Raw genomic sequence first — 26381 nt, 5'->3', positions numbered from 1 at the left:
ATACATAAATCCTCTGTCAATATAGACTAAAGGTTTATTATAGAAATTCCATATTATATGAGAGAAACAGTTAAAAATTTTAAGACAATATAAAAGTTGAGAATTTTATTCAAGATAGCTCAAAACAGTGCTACTCAACCTTCGTAATCCTATGATTCTTTAGTGCAGTTCTTCACGTTGTGGTGACTCCCAACCATAAAATTATTTCATTACTACTTCATAACTAATTTTGCTGCTGTTATGAATCATTATGTAAATATGCAGGTAACAATCTCTGATGAGATCTGGTGCCCTCTTCTGGCCTGCAGACATACATGCAAGCAGAATACTATACATAGTAAATAAATAAATGTTTTAAAAGAGAAAAATGCTTGATGTTATAAAACAGCAGTATATTATTTAATGAAAATTTTAAAACATAATGTAGGGCAATAGAGAGACAGCTCAGCAGTTAAGACACTGGCTGCTCTTCCAGGGACCCACAGGGTGGCTAACAATTATCTGTAACTAATTCCAGGATATGATGCTTCTTCTGGCTTTTGGAGACATTGCATCCTCATGATGCACAAACATACACAAAGGCAAAAGAACCCATAAGCACAAAATAGAAATTAATCTTTAAAAAATGTAACTTCATTTATATCAGAAAAAAAATGTAAGTACAGAAAAAAGGCTTAAAAATGAACATTGAAATATTTAACTGAGAGTGTGTGCATGCACACTTGTGCATGGGCTAATGAGCAAACTCAGGTTCTTGTGCAGGCTAAACAAGTATTCCATGGTTCTCCAAGCCCCTGAAAATTAAAAAACAGCTGTTTATAGTTATTTGATTGTTTTTAGGCAGTGTCATATGTGGTCCAAGAAAGTCACAAACTTTAGCTAAGGATGGCCTTGAACCCCTGCTACCACCTGCATGCTAGGAATATATATATGTGTGCCATACTCAGTTATGCAGTGTTATGCATGTGAGACAAACATTCTGCCTTGTGAGCTGCATCCGTGGCCCCTGTATTGTAGTGTCTGTCTGTAGTGTAGGCTGTAGCCTGTCAATCTCCCTGTAATGATAACAAGAGCAACAGTAGTAACTATTGTCAGAAGAGGACTTGGTGTAGAATCCCATCTCTGACTAGACCTTGAGTTCTTTCAGGGCAGAGACCCAGTTCTATTTGTGAGGTGATCTGCATGTGGTAAATATTCAATTCATATTTGCTAATTTGATTAAAATATTAACCAAAATTTTATCTTAAAATTGTTTTTTTCTAGGTGAAGCATGAATCAGAAGCTGCTGAAGTTGGAAAACTTGCTACGATTTCACACTATTTGTAGGCAGTTGCACAGTTTGAGTCAAAGAAGACTGTTAGCTTGGTGGAAGCATGGGTTTTCACCGGTTTATCCAGTGTGGACAGAGCAGCTGGGTGCCCGGCCCTGGCAGACGGACATGCTCGCTGGTGCTGCTTTACATCAGCACAGGCTTTTTGTAACAAAGAAGGTTGTTGCAGATCTATATTACCTACATTACGTGATCTGAAGTCAGTGTAGAACTATGTATGGAAATAGATTTTGAGTATTTTGTCATTTATAGAATATTGTGTAAGGCTATATTCTACACAGATCTTTGTGAGGAAGTTCTGTTTTTATTTTTGTCTAATTTGAGTATTTAAGAGTTTTGCTGATAGGAATAGCCACAATTTTGTTACATATTATAAAATCAATCTAAACTGTCAATTAAATTTTCCTCCCTTCAGCCAGACATAGTGGCTAAATTTAATTCCAGAACTTGGGAGGCAAAGGCAAGTGGATCTATTGTGTTCAAGCCCAGGACTGCCAGGACTACAGAGAAACCCTGTCTCTGGGGGAAAAATGATTTCTTTTTCTTCCTTCTCACTTAGATGTTCTATCTTTTTAATAGGAAAGAAGACCATCCGGACCTCAGCTGTCTCCAGTGAAATCTAAAAGGGACGTACAAGTGTGGGTTGGGATGACCGTCGAAGAGCTAGCCAAAGCGATGGCCAAAGACATAGGTGAGCCTGACAAGTTCACAAGAAATCCCGGGGCATGAAAGTCTTTGGGATTCTGTTTTCCAAGACAGGGTTTCTCTATTTAACAGCCCTAGCTGTCTTGGAACTCAGTCGGTAGCCCAGGCTGGCCTTGAACTCACAGGGATCCACCTGCCTTTGCCTCCTAGTGCTGGGATTAAAGGCTTGTGCCACCACAGGGCTAAGCTTTGGGTTTCACTTGCAGTGGAGTTAAGGCATCCTGGGCGAGCTGAACTAGTGTTTTGTGGTGATATATTGTGTATCAAAAAAGCTTGCCTGAGGATCAGAGAGAGAAAGGAACAAGCCACTGCCACATCTTTTCTCTAAGACTCCTCAGCCTGAGAAGCCTCGGTTCCTGTCTCCTCACACCTTACATACCTTTCTCCACCCAGCCATATCACTTCCTTCCTAGTGCTGGGATTAAAGGCATGTGACTTCCCAAATACTGGTAGCAGAGGCATGAGATCTTGTAGATGTATCCTGCTTATTAAATAAGAAACACAGAGCCAGTTGCAGAGTTAAAAACCACGAGGTCAGAGCCAAAGCGGAAAACCTTACCCTTCACTGCTTCTGCGGTTCCTCCTCTCCGCAAGAGACCTACTTCTGTGCGTCCTGTCTATTTAAAGACTTTTTGTTCTCCTCCCTCATTGGTTGTAACCCAGCCATGTGACCTCTTCGTCACTGCCTGTTTGTACAGACCTCCAGGTCTTCTATGGTTGGTATTGAAATTAAAGGCGTGTGTCTGCTATGCTGGCTATGTCCTTGAACACACAGAGATCCGCCTAGCTCTGCCTCCCAAGTGCTGGGATTAAGGGCGTGCCCCACTACTGCTCGGCTTCTGCTCTGGCTTGCTCTGACCTCAAGGCAACTTTATTGACATACAAATAAAATCACATTTCAATACAAATAAAATATCACTATATTTCCCTTTTTCTATTTTAATAAAAAGAAAAAAAAGGAAAAAGTTATAACTAATATAAGAAAAACTATATACAAAAGTACAATAACTATATATACCATATATACAAACAATAAATACCTAAACAATGTCTAGTCCATTTGTAATTGACAAATTCAGAGAAAATAATTTTATTATCTATCCTATTTTGGTAAGTCTAGAATGTACCTGATTCACTTTTTATCTTAATTTATATAGCTAACGGAACTGTCTTATAACGTCTTTTAAATTTATACACTTATAGCTCTTAGTGAGTTTTTTTGAAATCCTTAACAAAGATAATTATAATTATAACTAACTGATCTTTAACTCCCTCAGAGACCCAAGAAGGAAATAATATTACCTAGTAAAAAATAAAAACAAGAAGTGCATGCAAGCAGCTTCAAAAAAAAAAAATGTGAGTTGACAGAAACAGCCAGCTGCCTGGACAGTCACCTGAGGTTTTTTTACAGTGTTGGGGCATCATCTTTAGCCTACAGGCTTAGCGTATCTGACAGACTCTTTTGTGAACTAAGATGTATACAAGGTCAACAGTTTGACCTCACATTTGGTGAGAGCAGTCCATGTACCAGAAACACCTGAATTCCATTAGTGTCATGTCATGATTTAGGATTTTAAATTTTGGAAATTATTGATGTCTTTTTAATTTAGCTGTTCATTTTTCTTGGCTGTGTATATGTGGCTTTATCTTGGCATCCTGTTCTTTTCTACATCTCTCTATTAAACGCCAGTCTACTATTGAGAGAGGTGAGCTTAGTTATTCCTCAAAAATAACTGTTTTATCTGTTGTTCCATTGCATATAAGAAGCCATTGGCCCACTCCCTGTTTAGCTGCCTTCGAAGAAAAGGGCACGGTACCTTTTACAGACTGCAAAGGTCACTCATTTCAGGGATGGTGCCATATTGTCCTGGCTTTAGAAGATGCCTTTTGTTAAAGCCATAACCACATTTGTTTTGGCAAGAATTGGTAGTCCTTGGTTTCATGTCCTGTCTGTTCTGTTTGTCAGCAGTTGATTTAAGGATACTTTGTTGTCCAGTGGCTGACTTTTGTAACAATGAAAGTTAGTTCCATATGTAGTTTCTTTAATGCCCATATTTTCTCTGAAGTAGATTGGTACTGCCAGGAGCCATCATGTCTCATAGTCATAGCAAAAAAGAAAAATTCTTAAGTTATTAAAACATTTTTAAATGCCATATTTTGTAGATCTCTGAAGGGTTTGAAGATGACCTGTCTATCTAAAATATATCTGTTTGATCTTGACAACACATCTAATATGACTACAAGTTCAATTGTAATGTCTAACCATTAATTTTTTAATGTCCTCTTTAGTTAAAGGTACAACAATTTCTGTTGGGTCTATTTCTGTTAATTGACGAAGTCTCAATTTTCTTTTTAAAATTAAGTCAGAGATTTTTTTTTACATAAGTTTTTTAATTTTTTATTTGGTTTATTTGGTAAAAATATCCATTTTAATATAATATCTTCTCTCTGCATTAATATTCCTGTAGGAGAATGCCTAGAAGGTAAAATAACCAAAATGCAATCCAGCTTTGGATCAATACGATCTACATGTCCTTCATGTACTTTTTTTTTTACCAAGGCCAATTCTTTTTTAGCTTTAGGTGATAATTCTCTTGGACTATTTAAGTCCTTGTCACCTTTTAAGGTTTTGAACAAATTATTCAGTTCATCATTTTTTACCCCAACAATAGTTCGTAGATGAGAAATGTCCCCAAATAATCTTTGAAAGTCATTAAGAGTCTGTAGGCGATCTCTCCTAATTTGTACCTTTTGAGGTCTAATTTTTTGTAGCTCTATTTTATATCCTAAATAATTAATAGAATCTCCTCTTTGTATCTTTTTAGGAGCAATTTGTAATCCCCAGCCAGGCAGTATTTTCTTTATTTTTTCAAACATTTTTTCTAAAGTATCTGCACTTGAGTCAGCTAGTAAAATATCATCCATATAATGATAAATTATAGATTTAGGAAATTTTTTACGTATCATTTTCAAGGGCTGTTGTACAAAATATTGGCACAGGGTTGGACTATTCAACATTCCCTGTGGGAGGACTCTCCATTGAAATCTTCTAACCGGTTGAGAATTATTGTAAGTAGGCACCGTGAAAGCAAATCTTTCTCTGTCTTTTTCTTGTAGGGGTATTGAAAAGAAACAGTCTTTTAAATCAATAACTATGAGAGGCCATCCTTTAGGTAACAGAGTAGGCAAAGGAATTTCAGATTGTAGAGAGCCCATTGGCTGAATTACTTTGTTAATTGCTCTAAGGTCTGTTACCATTCTCCATTTACCAGATTTCTTTTTAATAACAAATACAGGAGAATTCCATGGGCTAGTAGATTCTTTAATATGCTGAGCATTTAACTGTTCTTCTACCAGCTCTTCTAAAGCCTGGAGTTTCTCTCTTGTTAAAGGCCATTGATGAACCCATACAGGCTTGTCTGTTAACCATTTTAAAGGTAGAGCTGTTGGTGCCTTTGGAAGATCATCAGTTTTTTTGCCCTGTTCTTGTATAATATGGATGGCTGGTGACCACTCATTAGAATAATACCTTCTAATATTTCTCTCAGAAACATGTGCTAGTTTATTATTTATTTCTGAGGTTGGAGGGATGTTAATCTGAGTATTCCATTGTTGTAACAGGTCTCGACCCCACAGGTTCATGGCTATGTTAGCCACATATGGTTTTAATCTGCCTCTCTGTCCTTCTGGGCCTATACATTCGAGCCATCTTGCACTCTGTTTAACTTGAGATAATGTTCCAATTCCTAACAGTTGAACATTTACCTCCTGAAGAGGCCAAGATGGATGCCAAAATTCTGGTGCAATTATGGTAACATCAGCACCTGTGTCTACCAGACCAGACAACAAAACACCATTTATTTTTATTGTTAATTGTGGTCTTTGTTTATTTATAGAAGTTTGCCAAAAAATTTTCTTTATGGTTTCTCCTGAATTTTCTGTTCTCTCTGTCTCAGTTGTTCCATTACTCTGAGTAGCCTGGTTTATTCCAATAGGCATTTGGTCATTTAACTGCTCTGAGTAGGGGTCTCCTCTACGATTGCAGGAAAGGTCTGAGCTGGATTCACTGTAGGGGCCTGCCTGAGGCCCCTCTGGGAGTTTCCCAAAGACTGAGGCAAAGTATTACCTTGTCTGTCCCTTGTTGATCTACATTCATTGGTCCAATGTCTTCCCTTACCACACCTTCTACATACTCCTGAAGGAAGGGGCATTCTGTTGTCATTGTTCCTTGAAGAAACATTGTTTCTAGAAGTGTCCTGTTTACAGTCCCTTTTCAAATGTCCTTGCTTTACACATCCAAAACATCTAACATTCCTCAAACCTCTTGAAATTGCTTCTCCTACCCATATATTATCATGATCATGAGCCTCAACATTAACCGTGTCTCTAATCCAATCTTCCAAGGGTGCAGATCTCGCCTTTAACGGCCTGATTATTCTCTTGCATGCTTCATTTGCATTCTCAAAAGCCAAAGATTCAATTATTATCTGGCTAGCTTCTGAATTTGGGACCATTCTCTTTACTGCTGAAGTCAATCTTTGTAAGAAATCTGTGAAAGATTCTTTTGGGCCTGTATAACCTTTGTAAATGACTCAGTTTTCTTCCCTGGTTCCTCAACTCTGTCCCATGCATTCATGGCTGCCATTCGACATAGAATTAGAGTTTGCATATCATATAAACATTGTGTTTGTACTGCAGCATATTGGCCTTCTCCAACAAGCTGATCCTGGAAGATTTGTATACCTCTATCACTACATTGTTTTGTTATGGTTTTAGCTTCCTGTTTGAACCACATTTGCCATTGGAGCTGCTGTCCGGGTTCTAGAACCGCCTGTGCCAGCTCCCGCCAGTCCTGTGGTATAATTCTATTATAAGTCGACCAGGAGTTTAACATTTGTTTTACATATGGAGAATGCATGCCATAAGATACTATTGCCTCCTTAAACCTTCGTAAGTCTAACATTTCAACTGGAGTCCAAATATTTTGTGTAGTCATTTGACCAGGCTGCTGTTGTATGGTTACCGGATAAATTAAGGGTGATTGTGTGAAAACAGGCTTTCTTTCTGTAACCTTATAGTCCAATCCTGAAACAACTTCACTGTTAATTTCTTTTGTCTGAATCTGAATTTCTCTATAATTTATTTTAACAGGTTTAAAAAGGTTTTCTAAAATTTTTATCCTGGCACTTAAATTGACTATCTTTTTAAATTGTAAAATAAGGATTAAAAGAATAATTATGTACATAATTCGATCAACATTAATCTTCTCATATAGTTGTTCCATTACCATACTGCCTAAAATTTCAAACAAAGCCCAATTTTCTTCCAATGTACACATAAAACCCCAAGGCAAGCGGTTTTTTAATGAATTCTTGCCACGTTGGGCGCCAATTGTAGATGTATCCTGCTTATTAAATAAGAAACACAGAGCCAGTTGCAGAGTTAAAAACCACGAGGTCAGAGCCAAAGCGGAAAACCTTACCCTTCACTGCTTCTGCGGTTCCTCCTCTCCGCAAGAGACCTACTTCTGTGCGTCCTGTCTATTTAAAGACTTTCTGTTCTCCTCCCTCATTGGTTGTAACCCAGCCACGTGACCTCTTCGTCACTGCCTGTTTGTACAGACCTCCAGGTCTTCTATGGTTGGTATTGAAATTAAAGGCGTGTGTCTGCTATGCTGGCTATGTCCTTGAACACACAGAGATCCGCCTAGCTCTGCCTCCCAAGTGCTGGGATTAAGGGCGTGCCCCCACTACTGCTCGGCTTCTGCTCTGGCTTGCTCTGACCTCAAGGCAACTTTATTGACATACAAATAAAATCACATTTCAATACAAATAAAATATCACTATAAGATCTCAAGTGCTGGGATTAAAGGTATGTGCCAACATTGCCTGGGTCTGTTTCTCTCCTAGACTGAGTCAATCTCATGTAGTCTAGGGTGGCTTTGAACTCACAGAGATCCAGACAGATCTCTGTCTCCTGAGTGCTACAGTTAAAGTGTGTGCCACCACTGCCTAGCCTCTGTATTTGATCTAGTAGCTTGTTCTGATCTCTGTCTTCAGGCAAGCTTTATTTGATACACAATATACCACCACGGTGTTTCAAATGTTAAGTTATACTGATTCTTTTCAATTAGATTACAAACCCTAAACATTTCTTGACTCATTCCAAAGTGTAGCTCTTTAAGCTTTTTTAGTGAGTATGAACAGATTTTCTGTGTGATTGGAAAGATGTCTCAAGAGGTTAAGAGAATTGGTTACAGACCACACATGATGGCACACACTTTTAATCCCAGCATTTGGGAGGCTGTGAATTCAAAGCCAGCATAAAGAGCTCCAGGCCAGCTAGGTCTCACACAGTGAGACCATCCATTTAAAAAAGAAAAGACAAGAAAAGAAAGGAAAGAAAGAAACTTAAAAGAATAAAAATAATGGGAGGTGGGTTAGGGAGGAAGGCTGGGCGGGGCAGAAGGAGAGGGGGTCTGTGGTTGGTATGTAAAAGGAATAGAAAAAGTTTTTTGTTTTTTGGTTTTTTTTGTTTTTTGTTTGTTTGTTTGTTTGGTTTTTGGTTTTTCGAGACAGGGTTTCTCTGTGTAGCTTTGTGCCTTTTTTCTGGAACTCACTTGGTAGCCCAGGCTGGCTTCGAACTCACAGAGATCCGCCTGCCTCTGCTTCCCGAGTGTTGGGATTAAAGGCATGCGCCAACACTGCCCAGCATTTTTTTTTTTTTTTTTTGGTTTAGGAATAGAAAATTTAATAAAATAAATTTTAAGAAAGGCAAAATATAAATAAAATAAAAGAATGAAAATAAAAAAGGAGCATTGGCTGCTCCTGCAGAAGGCTCAGGTTTGGTTCTCATCACTCACATGGCAGCTCACCACCCATGTAATTCCAGTTCTAGAGAGTGTGGTGCCCCCTTCTGGTCTCTGTGGGCATCAGGCATACATGATAGTAAAACATCTACACACCAGTGTAGCTGTTACCCAGCACTCGGGAGGCAGAGGCAGGTGGATCTCTGAGTTCAAGGCCAGTCTGATCTACAGCAAATTCCAGGACAGGCTCCAACAGCAACACAAAGAAACCCTGGCCCAAAAACAAACAAAACAAACAAACAAAAAATACCTACACACATGAAATACAATTCAAATAAAAATTTAAATTCACAGATGGGCATGGTGGCACATGCCTTTATTCCCAGCACTAGGGAGGCAGAGGCAGGTGGATCTCTGTGAGTTTGAGGCCAGCCTCGTCTACAGAGTGAGTTCCAAGACATCCAAGGCTATTTAGAGAAGCCCTGTCTCAAAAACAAAATGAAACAAAAAATCTTTAAATTCATAAAATTTCTGTTACTGTAAACCAAGACCCCTCCCTCTTTATTTCCACTAAGGGGCTATATTTATAATTTTTTTCTTAAGACTTATTATTTTATATGTATTTTATGCACATTTTGCCTGCCTGCATGTCTTTGTGCTTGAGGAAGCCAGAAGAGGACATAGGACCCCTAGAACTGGAGTTACAGATGGTTGTTATACAATGCTTGTCATCAAACCCGGGTCCTCTGGAAGAGGAGCTAGTGCTCTAACCACTGAGCCTCCTCTCCTGTTCCTAATTTACTCTTCTCCTTCCTCCCTCCCTCCCTTCCTCCTCCTCCTTCTTTCCTTTCTTCATTTTTTCTAGTGTTGAAGTTTGAACTCAGGGTCCTGTACATGCTAGGACACACATTTTTTAATATTTTAATCACAAGTCAGGCATGCTGGTACATGCATGCTATCCCAGCAGTCAGGAAGTTGAGCTAGGAGGAGCAGGAGCTCAACACCCACCTCAGGTACATGAGATCTGGTCTCTAAATAAGTAAATCATAACCAAAGATAGTAAAAATTCATGAAAAATTATTCTATTTATTTATTATTTGTGTACATGACCGTGTGTGTGCAGCCTGGGTTTAATACCTAGCAATTCCCTTTTGCTATTTTCGTTACCTTTGGGTTATTAGTACCGATCATATCTGTCTAGTGGAGATACAGCCCAGTGGTGTCACAGGACACACCTCTTCCCATCCACATCCATTGCACATGTTGGTGGCTTGAAATCAACTGTGATTGAAGGACTTCTGTGATGGGAACTGAAAAGTACTATACATTTCCTTTATTTACTTTTTATTCTCTGTATGACAGCTCTGGCTGTCCTGGAACTTAGAGAGATCCACCTGCCACTGCCTCCCAAGTGCTGTGATTAAAGGCATGTGTCACCACTGCCCAGTCTTTTATTGACTTTTTTATTGACAGATTCTCTATTTACTAACATGCCATGTTGTTGGGGTTTTTTGCTCTTTTGGGGGGCCTGCCACCCAACTCCCAAATAAATCACACACGGAGGCTAATTCTTAATTATGAATGTCCAGCCTTAGCTTGGCTTATTTCTTGCCAGCTTTTCTTAACCTAAATTAAACCTATCTAACTTTTGCCTCTGGGCTTTCCCGTTCTCTTACTTCTAAATCTTACCCTTACTCCATGGCTTGCTGTGTAGCTGGGTGGCTAGTTCCTGGAGTCCTCCTTCTCTGGCTACTTCCTCTTTCCTCGTAGATTTCTCCTTCTGTATGTTCTGCCTGCCAGCCTCTCCTATCCTTTCTCCTGCCTTGCTATTGGCCATTCAGCTCTTTATTAGACCATCAGATGTTTTAGACAGGCACAGTAACACAGCTTCACAGAGTTAAACAAATGCAACATAAACAAAAGTAACACACCTTGAAATAATATTTTACAATATCGTCACTAAAATAAATGTTCTCTGCTCTCTTTTTTGTTTGTTTATTTGCTTTATTTTGTTTGTTTGTTTGTTTGTTTGTTGAGTAAGATCTTACTGTGTGGCTCAGGCTGGCTTTTAACTCCTGCCTCAGTCTCCCTAGTACCAGAATTACAGACACATGCACCACATATGTTCTACTTACTTGGGGATATCTTCCTCTAGTGTTTATTCTTTACGTTATGCTGGGTGTCTGGAAACACAAAACTACTTATCATCACAGATAAGAAACAGTGTATTTTTTAATTATTTTACTTTTTTTTTTTTTAATGTGCATGGATGTTTTGCCTACACATGTGCCTGGTGCCTACAGAGGCCAGAAGAGGGCATTGAATCCCCTGGAGCTAAAGTTACAGACAGTTGTGAGCCATCATGTGGGTGCTGGGAATTAACTCAGGTCCTTGGTAAGAGCAGTCAGTGTTCTTACCTACTGAGCCATCTCTCCAGTCCCAAGAACTCAATTTATAAACCTGTTAATTCATGATTACAAAAGACTGTGTTTTATACCAAGCAGACTGTGTATATGAAGCTCTACTGAACACTGCCGTTGACATAGATTCACTGGAAGCAAACTCACACTTAGATGAAGTCTGGATCAAAGAAGTTATAAAGAAGGCGGGAATGAAGCTCAAATGGAGCAAATTAAAACAGGAGAAAGTCAGAGAAAACAAAGATGCTGTAAGAAGGTAAAACTTGTCTGTGTATTAGCTAACACTAAACCATGTAGTGTTACTCAGCATCTCATGGGATAATTTACCTTGAAGTTTCTTTTGTAGTTTAAACGGTATGTAATTATAGAATAGACATTTATTCAGAGCATCAGGAAATATATTCAGCTTTCTATGAAACTGATTTTTCATAGCTTGGTGAATGTATATATTAGTCTGAATTTTAAATTTTGATTCAGCTCCACTCATTAATATGAAGATGTCAACTTTATAACAAACAGGGAATCATTGACTATTTGCCATGAGTTGTTCTGTGTAAAACTGGGGGGCGGGAGGGGGGGGGCGGGATAGTTACGTCTAATCAAATCTGAGTGTTGTATTTTGTTGTTAATGGTAGCTTGTAGTGATAGCTGTGAACCAATTCATGATTATTTCTGACATTTAAGAAATGAAACTCCTTTGCTGTTAATTGTAGGCCCCAGGCAGACCCAGCTTTATTAACACCAAGGTTCCCGGTCGTTACTATCATGGGCCATGTTGATCATGGGAAAACGACGTTACTTGACAAACTTCGAAAAACTCAAGTGGCATCAATGGAGGTTGGAGGCATCACTCAGCATATTGGTGCCTTTCTCGGTATGAACACAAACAATGTTACAGTGTGCTTGGGACCCCACTTGTTTTCTTTAATCAAATGTCATGCTGTGAAGTATACAGATTCAAAGTAAAGATGCTGCTTAAAGCCACTGGAATGATTAAGTATAAAGCAAGCAGTTAACAGTTTTCTCAGACTTGCTCTAAACAAAAGCTATTTTGCTGTTTTGGTTTTAATGAGCCTAACCTCTTTAATTATGTGTATATAATATCAGATGTAGGCTGAATAGTGTTTTTGCTTGTTTGTTTGTTTGTTTGGTTTTTGGTTTTCAGGACAAAGTTTCTCTGTGTGGCTTTGGAGCCTGTCCTGGAACTCGCTCTGTAGACCAGGCTGGCCTCGAACTCACAGAGATCCACCTGTCTCTGCCTTCTGAGTGCTGGGATTAAAGGCATGTGCCACCACTGCCCGGCTGGGTAGTGTTCTTAATAACAATAAATAGTAGCTACCATTTACTGAGCACTTACCTTAGCATTTACTGTGCTGAGCATTTTATATACTTTGTCTTTTTTTATCTTCACAACATCATAAGGTAGGTGTTGATATTTCTCTAATGATCTGTAAGCCTCTAAGGGGCTCAGTAATGTGTCCATAGCACATAGCTGGTAAATAGAAAAGCTAAGATTTAAACCTCTTATTATTGAGCTCAAACTTGAAGCTATCTACTGTCAACTAAATTGCCTTTTTGGGGTTCAAGATAGTTGTATAGCTGTGGTTTGCTGATGTACCGCTGTTGGTGGGTTCTCTCTCCAGAATGGTAATCAGACAATGTATTTATCAAAGAAGCTATGTTCTAGAAGTGCAAAGAATTTTAGTTTGAAATTATAACATGAAAGCTGGGCGGTGGTGGCGCATACCTTTGATCCCAGCATTCGGGAGGCAGAGCCAGGTGGATCTCTGTGAGATTGAGGCCACCCTGGGCTACCAAGTGAGTTCCAGGAAAGGCGCAAAGCTACACAGAGAAACCCTGTCTCGAAAAACCAAAAAAAGAAAAGAAAAGAAAAGAAATTATAACATGACCTTGAAATTATAACCTTGTGGCCTTGTGGTCTCACTGTATTTTATGTTTTCTTTATGAAGTTTCAGTCTGTATTCTTCTGGTTAAAATTAGTGGAAGGAATCACATTAAAGAATTAGTGAGCTGGGTATGGTAGCACACACCTTTGATACCAGTACTTGGTAGGCAGATTTCTATGAGCTCCAGTCCAGCCAAGGCAGCATGCAAGGATCCTATCTCCAAGGTACATACACATACACACACATATTATAGCTGATGGTGTCATATATTCTTTCAGGTTAAAAAGTCAATTGAGTAATTGGTATCCTTGCATTTCTGTTTTCACAGTCTCTCTGCCCTCTGGAGAAAAGATAACCTTTCTTGATACCCCCGGACATGCTGCCTTTTCAGCCATGAGAGCCAGAGGGGCTCAGGTCACCGACATTGTTGTGTTGGTTGTAGCTGCAGATGATGGGGTGATGAAGCAAACTGTAGAGTCCATTCAGCATGCCAGAGAGGCACAAGGTATGGCAGGTGCTATGCTGAACTCAAGAAGTAGAAGTTGCCCTTTTTGTTTTTCTTTTTACTGGCCTAGTACAAAGATTATAGGTGGGCTTGGTGGCGCACACCTTTAATCCTAGTACTTGGGAAACAGAGGCAGGCAGATCTCTGAGTTCAAGGACAGCTTGATACACAGAGGGACTTCCAAGACAGCCAGGGCTACACAGAGAAACCCTGTCTTAAAATGAAATAAAACAAAACAAAGGTGTCATTCTGGGGGGTAAGGCGGTGTCTCATCGGTTAAGAGCAGTGGCTGTTCTTCCAGAGGACCTGGATTTGGATTTTGGTACCCACTTGGCAGCTTACAACCATCTATAACTCCACTGCTGGGAGGTTCATTGCCTTCTTCTGGCCTCTTAGGATACAAGGCTCACATGTGGTACACATATATAACATATAGGCAAACACTCATGCACATAAAATAAAAATAAATTACCCTTTTTTAAAGTCTTTTTATTTGCTCTTTGAGAGTTTTGTATGTGTTTTGATCATGTTCATCCTTCCTCCCCTAACTCTTCCCAGATCCACCCCTCTTCACCATTCACCCCACTTTTGTGTCCTCAAAAAAAAAAAAAAAAAACATTCAAGACCAATTTGTACTGCTCAGCTGTCCTTGAATGTGTAGTATGAAGAGTGACTAGTTTACAGCTTTTCTCTTAGGAGAAAACGGTCTCCTTTTCCAGCATCTCACAGTTGCCGATGACTGCGTGACTAGGATTGGGATTGTGTGCATGACTCTTGTCTCTTTGCTGAGATTTGGTCTAGCCTGGGCTTGCACAGGTTTTGTGCATGCTGTCCCCACCACTATGAGTTTATAGTGCGGCTGCCGTGCTGCATCCAGAAGACAGTGTTTCCTTGTGGTCATCCACCACCTTTGGCTCTCGCACTGTCTCCACCCCCACTCCCACAATAATGCCTGAGCCTTGAAGCGGGTGGATGTGGAATATATGTGTTCCTTTTAGGGCTGAGAGTTCTGCAGTCTCCTATTCTCTGCACTTGGTCAGTTGTGGGTCTCTGTGCTAATCACCATCTCCTGCAAATAGAAGCTTCTCAGGTGAGAGCTGAGAAGTGTATTGATCCATGGATATAAGTCATTAGGAGTCAGTTTAATACTATGTCCATATATCAGCATAATAGTAGTAGGTTTTCCCTTAGCTATAGGTTCTTGGCCCAAGAATGGTGCCAGATATGGGTTTTAATCTTGTAGAATGGGACTTAAATCTAATTAAAAAAAAAAAAAAAAAGTGTTGGTTATTCCCATGTTGTTCATGACACATTGGTACCAGTGACCATGTCTTACCAGGCCAGTTATTGTAGTTCAAAGGGCTAACAGCTGTGTATGATTGATGAATACATCAGTATGAGTGAAGTTCCAGGTCTGCACCAGCTTGGTTTTGCCATGTGGGCTCTTCAACAATAGAGTATTGGAGGCAGGAGGCTCAGAAACTGACAGTCATCCTCAGCTATGTAGTGTGTTTCTAGCCAGACTGGACTAACATGTCTCAAAAAGCATAGAGCTGTGCTTCTCTACCTTCCTGATGCTGTGACTCTTTAATACAGTTCCTTGTGTGGTGGTGACCCCAACCATAAAATTATTTTCTTCGCTACTTCATAACTGTAATTTTACTACTGTTATGGATTGGAATGTAAATATCTGTGTTTTCCAATGGTCTTTGGTGACCGCTGTGAAAGGGTCATTTGACCCCCAAAGGGGTGACAACCCACAGGTTGAGAATGGGAGTGGTGGAGCACACCTTTAATCCCAGCACTCAGGAGGCAGAGGCAGGAGGATCTCTGTGAGTTCAAGACCTGCTTGGTCTCCATAGCAAGTTCAAGCCAGCCATGGCTATATACTCAGACCCTGTCTTTTTTTCTTCCCCCAAGACAGGGTTTCTCTGTGTAACCCTGGCTGTCCTGGAACTCACTCTGTAGCCCAGGCTGGCCTCGAACTCACAGAGATCCACCTGCCTCTGTCTCCCAAGTGCTGGGATTAAAGGAGTGTGCCACTACACCTGACCTGAGCCAGTGTTCCAAACCACTGAATCTTCTCTCTAGTCTTTCTTTTTCTTTATGTATAGACAACAGAGTGGGGTAATGTGAGTCTAAAGTGGGTCTTTTAGGCCTTGGTTAAATATGTGCATCCACTGAAGGAAGAGAAAGTCAGAGTAGGTTGGCAGTTTTACCAATGAATAGAATTAAAGGAGTTTTCATTCCCTGACATTTTCTTTTCCAGTTCCTATTGTCCTTGCAATAAATAAATGCGACAAAACAGATGCTGATCCTGAAAAAGTGAAGAAAGAGCTTCTGGCTTATGATGTGGTTTGTGAAGATTATGGTGGCGATGTTCAAGCAGTGCATGTCTCTGCACTTAAGGTAAGTGCTGCATCTCAGGTAGAGGCGCTCAGTTGTGAACTGGCTATCCTACACAGCAGTGCTTATCCAAAGAACAACACATTTGGGTTTGGTTGTTGTTGTTGTTTTGTTTTGTTTTGAGATAGGGTCTCTCTTCTGGCTGACCTGGAACTCACTGAGTAGACCAGGGTGGCCTGGAACACATAACAGTCCCCCTGCCTCTGCCTCACAACTGCTGGGATTAAAGGTGTGTGCCACCTCGACTGGCCACTTTTTAATTCTTTTGAGACAGTCTCAAACTACCTATGTAGCCCAAGTGATAGAATTACCAGAGTGTCCCACCACATTTGGTTTATGTAGTGTTGGGCATCAAACCTTCATGCATGCTAGGTAAGCACTCTACCAAATCAGCTACATCACTAGCTCCTTAAAAACATTTTTAGATGCTGGGTGGTGGTGGCACACGCCCTTAATCCCAGTACTCAGGAGGCAAAGGCAGGCGGATCTCTGTGAGTTCAAGGCCAGCCTGGTCTACAGAGCAAGTTCCAGGACAGGCTGCAAAACTACGCAGAGAAACCCTATCTCAGAAAAAAAAAGAAAAAAAAAAAGGTTTGTGTGCTGGGGAGATGGCTCCATTGCTAAAGTACCTATGAAAGGAGCCTGAGGAGCTGAGTGAGCTCAGACCCAGCCTCGTGATAGCTGTATCAGGTGGTACATGTCTGTAAGTGCAGCACAGACGGCAGCTGCATCCCTGGAGCATTATGGCCAACCAGCCTAGCCAGTCAGTGAGCTCTGGACTCTGTAAGAGACCCTACCTAAAAAGTAGAAGGATAGAAAGATAATGTACCTGTTAAGAGCACTTGTTACTCTTGTAGAGAACCTGGGTTCATTTCCCAGCACCGACATGGTGTCTCACAACCTACTGTAACTCCAATTCCAGAGGATGTTATGGCCTCCTTTGGCCTCTGGGCACCAGGCAGACACATGGTACACATATATACATATGTACATACATACATACATACAGGCAGGCAGGCAAAACAGTCATATAAAAAAAAGAAAATAAATCTAAAAAGAAAATAAGGTAGAGAGTGATAGAAGAAGGCACCTGACATGGGTGTCTGGCCTGCCCCCCCCACCTCTCTCTCTTTCTTTCTCAGTACTAGGTAAGGTGACAGCATTGTCTTGATTTGGCAGATTAGGAACTGGGCTTGGAGAGGTCAGTTATACCAATTCACAGTAATAGAGACAATGGAGAAATGATGTGAAACCTAATGTTTATTAAAGTATAAGATATTTAAAATAAGAGGACTAAATGACAAGTAGTGTGGGGTAACAATAGGATAAGATTGTTCTTTGTTCCATTTTGCTTTTTTGAGATGAGATATCTCTGTTTGGTCCACATGGCCTTAAATCCACTTTATAGCCTGGACTGGGTTTGGTCCGGAATTTTTCCGCCTCAGCCTTCTGAGCACTGGCCCTGTCGGTGGCACCACTGCTTTAAGCACAATGGCTGGCCAGTTGATAACAAAAGGTTGTCATGCCTTGTCTAAGTAGAAAACAATAGAATAAATTTTGGGGTATTTAAAAAGGATTTAAACAGATAAAAATTACTAATATTATTAACTATTTTGTTTTTTAATCGTGTGAACTTGACAGTATCTGGAATTGCCATAGAGATAAGACCCTGGGATTATCTGTGGGGTATTGTCTTTTTTCTTTTCTTTTCTTTTTCTTTCTTTCTTCCTTCCTTCCTTCCTTCCTTCCTTCCTTCTCTCTCTCTCTCTCTCTCTCTCTCTCTCTCTCTCTCTCTCTCTTTCTCTCTTTCTCTCTCTCTCTTTCTTTCTTTTTTTAAATAAATTTATTGTTGAGCTGGGCATAGTGGCGCACACCTTTAACTCCAGGCAGAGACAGATAGGTCTGTTAGTGTGAAGCCAGCCTGGTCTACATAGTGAGTCCCAGGCTAACCAGGGCTACATAGTGAGACCCTGTCTCCAAAAAAAACTAAAAATACTTAAATTATTGTTTGTGCCAGGATGTGAGAACACATGTATCTGGGAGGCAGAAGCAGGTAGATCTCTGCATTTGAGGTCAGCTTGATCTACATAGCAGGGCTGGCTAAGGTCCCTTTTCAAGAAACTTTATTGTTTGAGAATTTCCTACATGCATATATTTTGGGGGTTTTGTTGTTTGTTTTTTGGTGTTTTTGTTTTTTGGGGGTTTTTTTGTTTTGTTTTTTGAAACAGGATTTCTCTGTGTAGTTTTGCGCCTTTCCTGGAACTTACTTGGTAGCCCAGGCTGGCCTCGAACTCACAGAGATCCACCTGGCTCTGCCTGCCGAGTGCTGGGATTAAAGGCGTGTACCACCACTGCCCGGCTGTTGTTTGTTTTGTTATTATTATTGTTGTTTTTCAAGACAGTGTTTCTTTGTGTAGCCCTGGCTGTCCTAGAACTCACTCTGTAGACCAGGCTGACCTCGAATTCAGAGATCCACCTGCCTCTGCCTCCCTGCTGGGATTAAAACCATGCACCACTATCGCCTGGTTTATATAATGTATTTTGATCAATTACTCCCTCCTCCCACCTCCTCCCACCTCCTCCCATATCCCCCACCATTTTTCCCTACCACCTTCAAGACCTGTTTTAAACTTAATGAGCCCACTTAGTACTGCCAGCATGTGATGGGTATAGAACCGTCCACTGGAGCATGGGCAGCTCATCCAGTGCCATATCCCCCAGCAGCCGTTAATTGCCAGTAGCTTGTGATAGATTATCTAGATTCAGTTAACTGTTGTGGGGATGCAAGCCGAGCACCACACCTCCACCAGCTACGCCTTGCTCCTGCCGTCATGACTTTCCCACATTCACACGAGCCAGGATCAGCCTAACTTGAGTTGCTTGTTAGGTATTTTAGCAAGAAGCAAAGTACTATCCAGGCTGGTTTTGTTGTTGCTGATTGGATGCTTCTGTGCATTAATGCTGTGCTTTTTTTCAAATGCCATTTATATTGAACTCCATTTTATTTTAAATTACCAATTATTTTCTTGCTAGGTGAAAATCGTAACTATATTTACTGTCTATTTACAACCTAGAGCTCATGACTCATCTCTAGACCAGCATCTTCCAGTTTTCTTCAGGCTGCTACCGAGTAATGACTTCCTTTGCCCATTCTTTTCAGATTTTGCTATTTCCTCATAATGACACACCATCACCCCCTGCTCATTCATTGAAGGGATAGTATCAGATGCTGTTATTTTCCTTAATTAGTTTTTACTTCTTCTTTATTTTTCCAAAATTTGATTCCTCTAAGATGCTTGGGAATTATGTTTCTTTTAATAGTAAAACTGTGTCTCTCTCCTCTTGTGTTTATAAAATACAACCTATTTATTGTGCTCTAAAAGTAAGATGCCAAGCTCCTGTAGTAAGGTTAAAATATTTAAAGAGTTGGCCAGGCATGGTAGAGCATATCTATAATCCTAGCTACCCAGGAAGCTGAGGCAGGAGGATAGCAAGTTTGAGGCCAGTCTGAGCAATTTTGAAAGACTTTCTCAAAATGAAATAAAAGGGGACAGTGGATACAGTTCATAGTAAACCGTGTCATGACATGGCTCTGGGTTCAGTTCCTAGTACCAGAAAGAGGGCACAGGTTTGAAGATGAGACACCTTGCCTGGCAGTGGTGGTGCACGCCTTTAATCCCAGCACTCCGGAGGCAGAGGCAGACGGATCTCTGAGTTCAAGACTATCCTGACCTATAGAGGGACTTTCAGGACAGCCAAGGATACACAGAGAAACCCTGTCTTGGAGAATAAAAGAAAAGAAGAGAAAAGAAAAGAAAAGAGGGAAGGGGAGGGGAGGAGAGGAGAGGAGAGGGGAGGGGAGGGGAGGAGGAGAGGAGAGGAGAGGAGAGGAGTGGAGGGCAGGAGAGGAGGAGAAGAGAGGGGAGGGGAGGGGAGGGGAGAGAGGGGAGGAGAGGAGAGAAAATAGCAAACAGCCCTTAGCTGGCATGGAGGACAGCAGGACCTCTTGTTCATCAGCTTGTTTCTATCACCAGTTAATAGCCCTTGCTGCCCTGGAGCTCTATAGACAGACTGGCCTTTGATTCAAAGATCTGCCTGCCCTGCCTCTTTCTTCCGTGGTGGGATTAATGGTCAGCACCACCACACCTGGCTGAGCTGTGTGATCTTGGTGTCACAGGGAGCAGAGTGAGTACACACCACTGAAGGCAATTGAACAATCTAATCTAGCTCTGTGTTATAGTTGAAGGCAATCCAGGGAGGTGAAGTAATTTTTCAAGTGTACACAGCTGGGTGATTTGTATTTAACTTAGTTTTAAATACAAAAAGAAAGAAAAGCGCAATTGTAGAAGCAGGTAGAGGAGACAGAGAATGAGCTGATAAAGCTTGTTTATCAAAGGTATTAGTGAGCACTACTAGTGGCTGTCTATTAAAATACACTTGTTCTGGCCAGGCCATGGTGGTGCATGCCTTTAATCCCACACTTGAGAGGCAGAGGCAGGAGGATCTCTGAGTTTGAGGCCAGTCTGGTCTGCAGAGCAAGTTCTAGGAAAGCTAAGGCTACACAGAGAAACCCTGTCTCAAAGAACCAAACATACATATTTGTGCCTTTAAATGTTTGTCCTCGAGTCATGTTTTCTTGTTGACAGCTCTCTACCTCTTCTCCTTTTTATAAGATTGGTTATTTCGTGATTTTAATCCTTAAAAAGAAAACTATAGCTGGGCAGTGGTGGCGCGCACCTTTAATCCCAGCACTTGGGAGGCAGAGGCAGGCGGATCTCTGTGAGTTCAAGGCCAGCCTGGGCTACAGAGTGAGTTCCAGAAAAGTTGCAAAGCTACACAGAGAAACCCTGTCTCAAAAAGCCAAAAAAAAAAAAAGAGGGGGGGGGGGGGGTTGGGGACTTAGCTTAGTGGTAGAGTGCTTGCCTAGCAAGCACAAGGCCCTGAGTTCGATACTCAGCTCCACAAAAAAAGAAAGAAAGAAAGAAAGAAAGAAAGAAAGAAAGAAAGAAAGAAAGAAAGAAAACTATAGCTGTCAAAATTATTCATCCTTCTTACCCTGACATTTACTGACATTATTTGCTGATGTGTATTAACCTATGTTGTTAAAGGGAGATAATCTAATGGCTTTGGCAGAAGCAACAATTGCTCTGGCGGAAATGTTGGAACTGAAAGCAGATGCCACAGGTCCAGTGGAAGGAACAGTGATAGAATCTTTCACCGACAAAGGAAAAGGGTAGGACTGTACTAAAATGACTCTAATGATTCTGTTTGGTGGTTTTTGTGGCTTGGTTATGTGACAATATATATACTGCCTAGTTTTAGTTTCTGAGCCATATTTCAAAGAATGTGTCTTCAGTGTATTTTATTACACTAGTACATGGAACACAAGATTAAGTTGTTAGTAGACCATAGCAACTGTATATATCTATACCTTGTCACACTTAGTGACTAAATAGTTAAATTGGTTCCCGCCCCCCACTGGCTAAGATGTTTGCATTTACAAGTAGACTAACAATGAATTGGAATGAAATATCAATTTTTGCATTTTAATTTTGAATTCTTTGACTTGACCCAGGAATCTAGTATGTAAGAAGGTCTCAGTAATAGCATGCTCTTCTTGAATGTTCTGCCTATAAGCACAAGAGGTTTTTTTTAAAGATTTATTTATTTATTATGTATACAGCATATATGACTGCAGGCCAGAAGAGGGCACCAGATCTCACTACAGATGGTTGTGAGCTACCATGTGGTTGCCGGGAATTGAACTCAGGACCTCTGGAAGAGTAGTCAGTGCTCTTAACCTCTGAGCCATCTCTCTAGCCCAAGCACAAGAAGTTTTTCTCATTGCTTTGCACACTATTAGCAGCTAGGAGCAATCTCATAACCTGTGTGTAGCAGGATGGGATAGAAAGTAGGATGAGACTGAGTCAGAACAGTCTTACCCTGCTTAGATACTCTGTGTGTGCAGTCACACAAGACTAGTGACTCATGATTGCCTATTTCAGTTAGCAGGAGACGGGTTCCCTCATGTGTTCACTGAATCTTCTTTAACAAGGTGCCCATTCACCTGTTGAAAGATTTGGGGCTGCTTCTACTTTTTTTTTTTCTTCTACTCCTTGGCTGTTGTGAAGAATACTTTGTTTTATTTTTGGTTTTTGTCATGAGGAGGACAAGCCTGAGGCCTGGCACAGTATGGTTGCATACTTCTGTAATCTCAGCATTTTGAAGACTGAGGCTAGAAGCATTAAGACCAGGCTAGATTAAGAGACTGTCTCAAGAAACCACACTGAGGGCCTAGAGAAATGACTCTGCAGTTAAGAGAATTTGATGCTTTTGCAGAGGACCCAGATTCGGTTCCCTGCGCCTTTATGGTGCCTCATAGCAGTAGCTCCAATTCCAGGGATCTGATGCCTTCTTCTGAGAGCACCAGACAAGCATGTGGTACACATACATACATACATGCAAGTGGAACACATAAATAAATCCTACACAACCACACTGAAAAACAAAAGTCTAGGATTTTGTACGTTATGCAATTATACGCTGATAAATCCTTGGCCAAGTAAATGTCTTTATAGTATCCAAAACTGTTTGAGAAATTGAAAAGGGAATTAATTCTGTATATTCGTGTGTGTGTGTGTGTGTGTGTGTGTGTGTGTGTGTGTGTGCGCATATGCGCTTCATAAAGCTATTTTTGCTCTACTTAAGAAAGTACAATTACAGGCTGGAGAGATGGCTCAGCAGTTAAGAGTACTGACTGCTCTTCCAAAGGTCCTGAGTTCAATACCCAGCAACCACATGGTGGCTCACAACCATCTGTAATGAGATCTGGTGCCCTCTTCTGGCCTGCAGCCATATATGCAGGCAGAACACTGTATACATAATAAATAAATAAATCTTAAAAAGAAAAAAAAGAAAGAAAGAAAGAAAGAAAGAAAGAAAGAAAGAAAGAAAGAAAGAAAGAAAGAAAATACAATTATGGGCTGGAGAGATGACTCAGTGGTTGAGAGCACTGGCTGCTCTTCCAGTGGACCCAGGTTCAATTCCTAGCATCCATATGGCAGCTCACAATTGTCTATAATTCCAGTTCCAGGGGACCCAGCATCCATGGCAAAACACCAATGCACATAAAAGTAAAAAACCTACAATTACTTTCTGATTATAGCATTAAGAATATTTACTTTTTATATTCATTTTAGTCCTGTTACAACAGCTATAATTCAAAGAGGAACTCTGAGAAAAGGCTCGATTCTAGTTGCTGGGAAGAGTTGGGCAAAAGTTCGACTCATGTTTGATGAAAATGGAAAACCACTTAATGAGGCTTATCCCAGCATGCCAGTGGGAATCATAGGCTGGAGAGACCTCCCTTCTGCAGGAGATGAAATTCTTGAAGTAGAATCTGAGGTATGCAAGCCTAATTCTCGAATGTTTAATATTAATGATGGCTTTATGTGCCAGTCTATAATGTTTAATATTAAGTAAGAATGTTAGCCAGGCGATGGTGGCGCACGCCTTTAATCCCAGCACTCGGGAGGCAGAGCCAGGCGGATCCCTGCGAGTTCGAGGCCAGCCTGGGCTACAGAGTGAGATCCAGGATAGGCACCAAAACTACACAGAAAAACCCTGTCTTGAAAAACCAAAACAAACAAGCAAAAAAAGAACGCTAATGTTAAGATAATTATAGTTTGTAAGTCGGCTGTGAAGAGATCAGGGTACCATTTCAGAATTTAACTATAGTATTGTGTTTTTTAGATAGTTTTAAAATTGTTTCAATTATATACAAAATTCCTAAAGCTTTATTTTTTGAAACTTATAAAATTAGTGTTTTTTTACATGAATCAAGTTGAGTTCATAATGGGGAAAACACAAGCTTTTAACCTAGCAGATACTAGTGTCTGTTTCAGTAAATCATGACAGTTTTCCTTGTAAAGCCAAGGGCCCGAGAAGTTGTTGACTGGAGGAAGATTGAGCAGAAGGAGGAAAAAGGCAAAGACGACCTGAAAATGATGGAGGAACAGCGAAAGGAGCACCAAGAAGCGCATCGGCAAGCCCGTGCGAAATACGGCAGTCTGAACTGGAAGAAGAGGTCATACATGAAGTACCTTGAAAGAAAGGAGCAGAGACCCGTAAAGCCCAAAGAAAAGGCAGAAACGGACTCAAATGTGCTTCCTATAATTATTAAAGGTAACTTTTTTGAAAGCTTTACTTTCAACTCACCATTTAAATCTATTTACTTTATATTCTCAGAATTTGAAACCCCTCTCCTTTATTTATTTATGGGTGGGGGAGGCAGGAAGGAACAACAGTCTTATTTATAGCCCAAACTAACCTGGGCTTGCCCTAGAGGCAAGGCTGACCTTTCCTCCTGCCCAGTTTTATGAATGCCCAGCTTTACAGATGTTCACTGCACCATTAAATCCTTAAATCGAAGTAGAAACTCTTTCAGTGGTTCAAAAATTTTTTCTGAGCAAGCATAGCTTGTATTGATTTCATTTATGTTTCAATGTATGTTTCTTTGTATTTTATCAGTAAGTTCTTATAATGCTAAACTTAAATAAAAGTTGTTTTAGTGATAAAGCCATTCCTGTCTTGGCTTTAAAACAGATTCTCATTTTACATACCTGCCTCTTACAACCAATACATTTTAAACTCTTGCTGTATCTATAGGTGACGTTGATGGGTCTGTGGAGGCCATCTTGAACCTGCTGGATACCTATGATGCTTCCCACGAATGTGAACTAGAATTAGTACATTTTGGATTGGGTGACATTAGTGAAAATGATGTGAACTTTGCTGAGACATTTGATGGTAAATATTCTCTTGGCTGTATATTAATCTGTGTGAACCCATCATATTGTGAACCTTTTTACTAATTCTTGTGTTTGGCTGATCATTGGCCAGCATTCTCCTTCTCCTAGTGCATGACTAATCACAGACAATCCATCTGTCATGGCCACTGCAGCCTTGGGAACTATTGCAAGACCAAGTACTGTTCCTTGATATTTTTACTCCCTTGCCCCCAGTTCCACATTCACTCCAGGTATCTTTCACTGCCCTTTGAGTGTTTTTTATCTGAGAGCATCTATTTAGTACTTTACTTCATCTTGTGACCTTGAAATGGCAGCTCCAGGAAAGCTGACTCCCACTTTAGGCACCAGGCATGCTTACTACACATTATACATGCAAGCAAAACACTCAAACTTCCTTCTACGATTTATGGAATCCAATAATAATAAAAATAATTGAATAATTGAAATGTTACTAGTTTTCATGAGAACAGTAACAGAACTTCTCAATAGCTTTGTAAATGTAATTTACAAAGAAGGAAATAAAACAATTTAGATTTGACTTCCTGCCTCAAAGACAAATAAATGATTTTATTGTAATGCTTGTGCTAGTGTGTTCATCTTGTTTCTGCTTGCTAGGTATCATTTATGGCTTTAATGTGGATGCAGGCAAAGCTATCCAGCAATCAGCTGTACAAAAGGGAGTTAAGATTAAACTTCACAGAATCATCTACCATCTTATTGAAGATTTGCAGGAGGAACTAAGCAGCAGATTGCCCCCCAGGCTGGAGGAATACCCAATAGGTAAGTGCTGCCTGCAACTTTCCAACATTTATGTCAGGAGCTGTAAATAGGACCTAAAAGCAAAGCTTAGGGAAATAGATTTTCTGTTCCAATACAAGGCTACCATGAGGTGAGAATTCATAGTGACCTGTATGTCCCATACAATAGAGTTAATTTAAGGCTAGAGGATACAAAACCAAACCAAGTGACTAAGAACTTGCTTCAAGTCTACACTTAAACAGTGATGGTACTACAGTGTCATAGAGAAGCCTTTGATTTTGTCCTGAAACTGGCAGATAAATACACATTGAAAGCATATTAAATACTAAGTATTTTAAAGTATTCTATCATATTTTTGGCCAGATTAAAGGTAAAATTTATTTAAAAATTGTGAATTATTAAGTATTAACACTAATAATAGAATCCAGTATATGATGAGATTTTTGTCTAGTTTTGAGACAGGGTGTATGTAACCTAGGCTGTCCTCAGTTGTGTGCCCAAATATGGCCTTGAACTTCTGACCCTCATCTTCAGCACCTAAGTTCTGGGATCAAGTCATGTGCCCTTGCACCCACAATGTAGTTTTTAAGTAGATTTTTCACCTAGGCCAGGCTCATAAGTTACTTGTAGTTATCTCCTATAATTCTATTTAATCGGGAATAATTCTTTCATCTATCCTTTGACCTTAACATCAGCAACTTCCTTTACCACATTCGTTCCCTTATAAGACC

General features: G+C 40.3%; 1 protein-coding gene across 9 annotated transcripts in view; it reads left to right on the top strand.

Annotated features, from left to right (window-relative positions):
* The window catches only part of Mtif2 (mitochondrial translational initiation factor 2), a 40437-nt gene that overhangs the window by 12072 nt on the left and 1984 nt on the right, over positions 1-26381 (top strand). For 7 of the 9 annotated variants that reach the window (XM_036200844.1, XM_036200843.1, XM_036200849.1 and 4 more), the window contains 11 exons: positions 1264-1489; positions 1910-2021; positions 11348-11519; positions 11977-12137; positions 13499-13675; positions 15945-16084; positions 21190-21314; positions 23281-23485; positions 24013-24265; positions 24749-24889; positions 25507-25671. In XM_036200844.1, the coding sequence (XP_036056737.1) occupies positions 1271-1489; positions 1910-2021; positions 11348-11519; positions 11977-12137; positions 13499-13675; positions 15945-16084; positions 21190-21314; positions 23281-23485; positions 24013-24265; positions 24749-24889; positions 25507-25671 (1870 nt within the window). In that variant the 5' untranslated portion in view covers positions 1264-1270. The remainder of the gene's footprint in view (positions 1-1263; positions 1490-1909; positions 2022-11347; positions 11520-11976; positions 12138-13498; positions 13676-15944; positions 16085-21189; positions 21315-23280; positions 23486-24012; positions 24266-24748; positions 24890-25506; positions 25672-26381) is intronic. The other 2 variants (XM_036200852.1, XM_036200851.1) reach the window with 1 other exon arrangement.

This window comes from Onychomys torridus, chromosome 10 (assembly GCF_903995425.1).
Source record: "Onychomys torridus chromosome 10, mOncTor1.1, whole genome shotgun sequence".
Classification (NCBI taxonomy): domain Eukaryota; kingdom Metazoa; phylum Chordata; class Mammalia; order Rodentia; family Cricetidae; genus Onychomys; species Onychomys torridus.
Note: the sequence above shows the minus strand (reverse complement) of the source record. Positions and strands in the feature narration are given on the sequence as shown.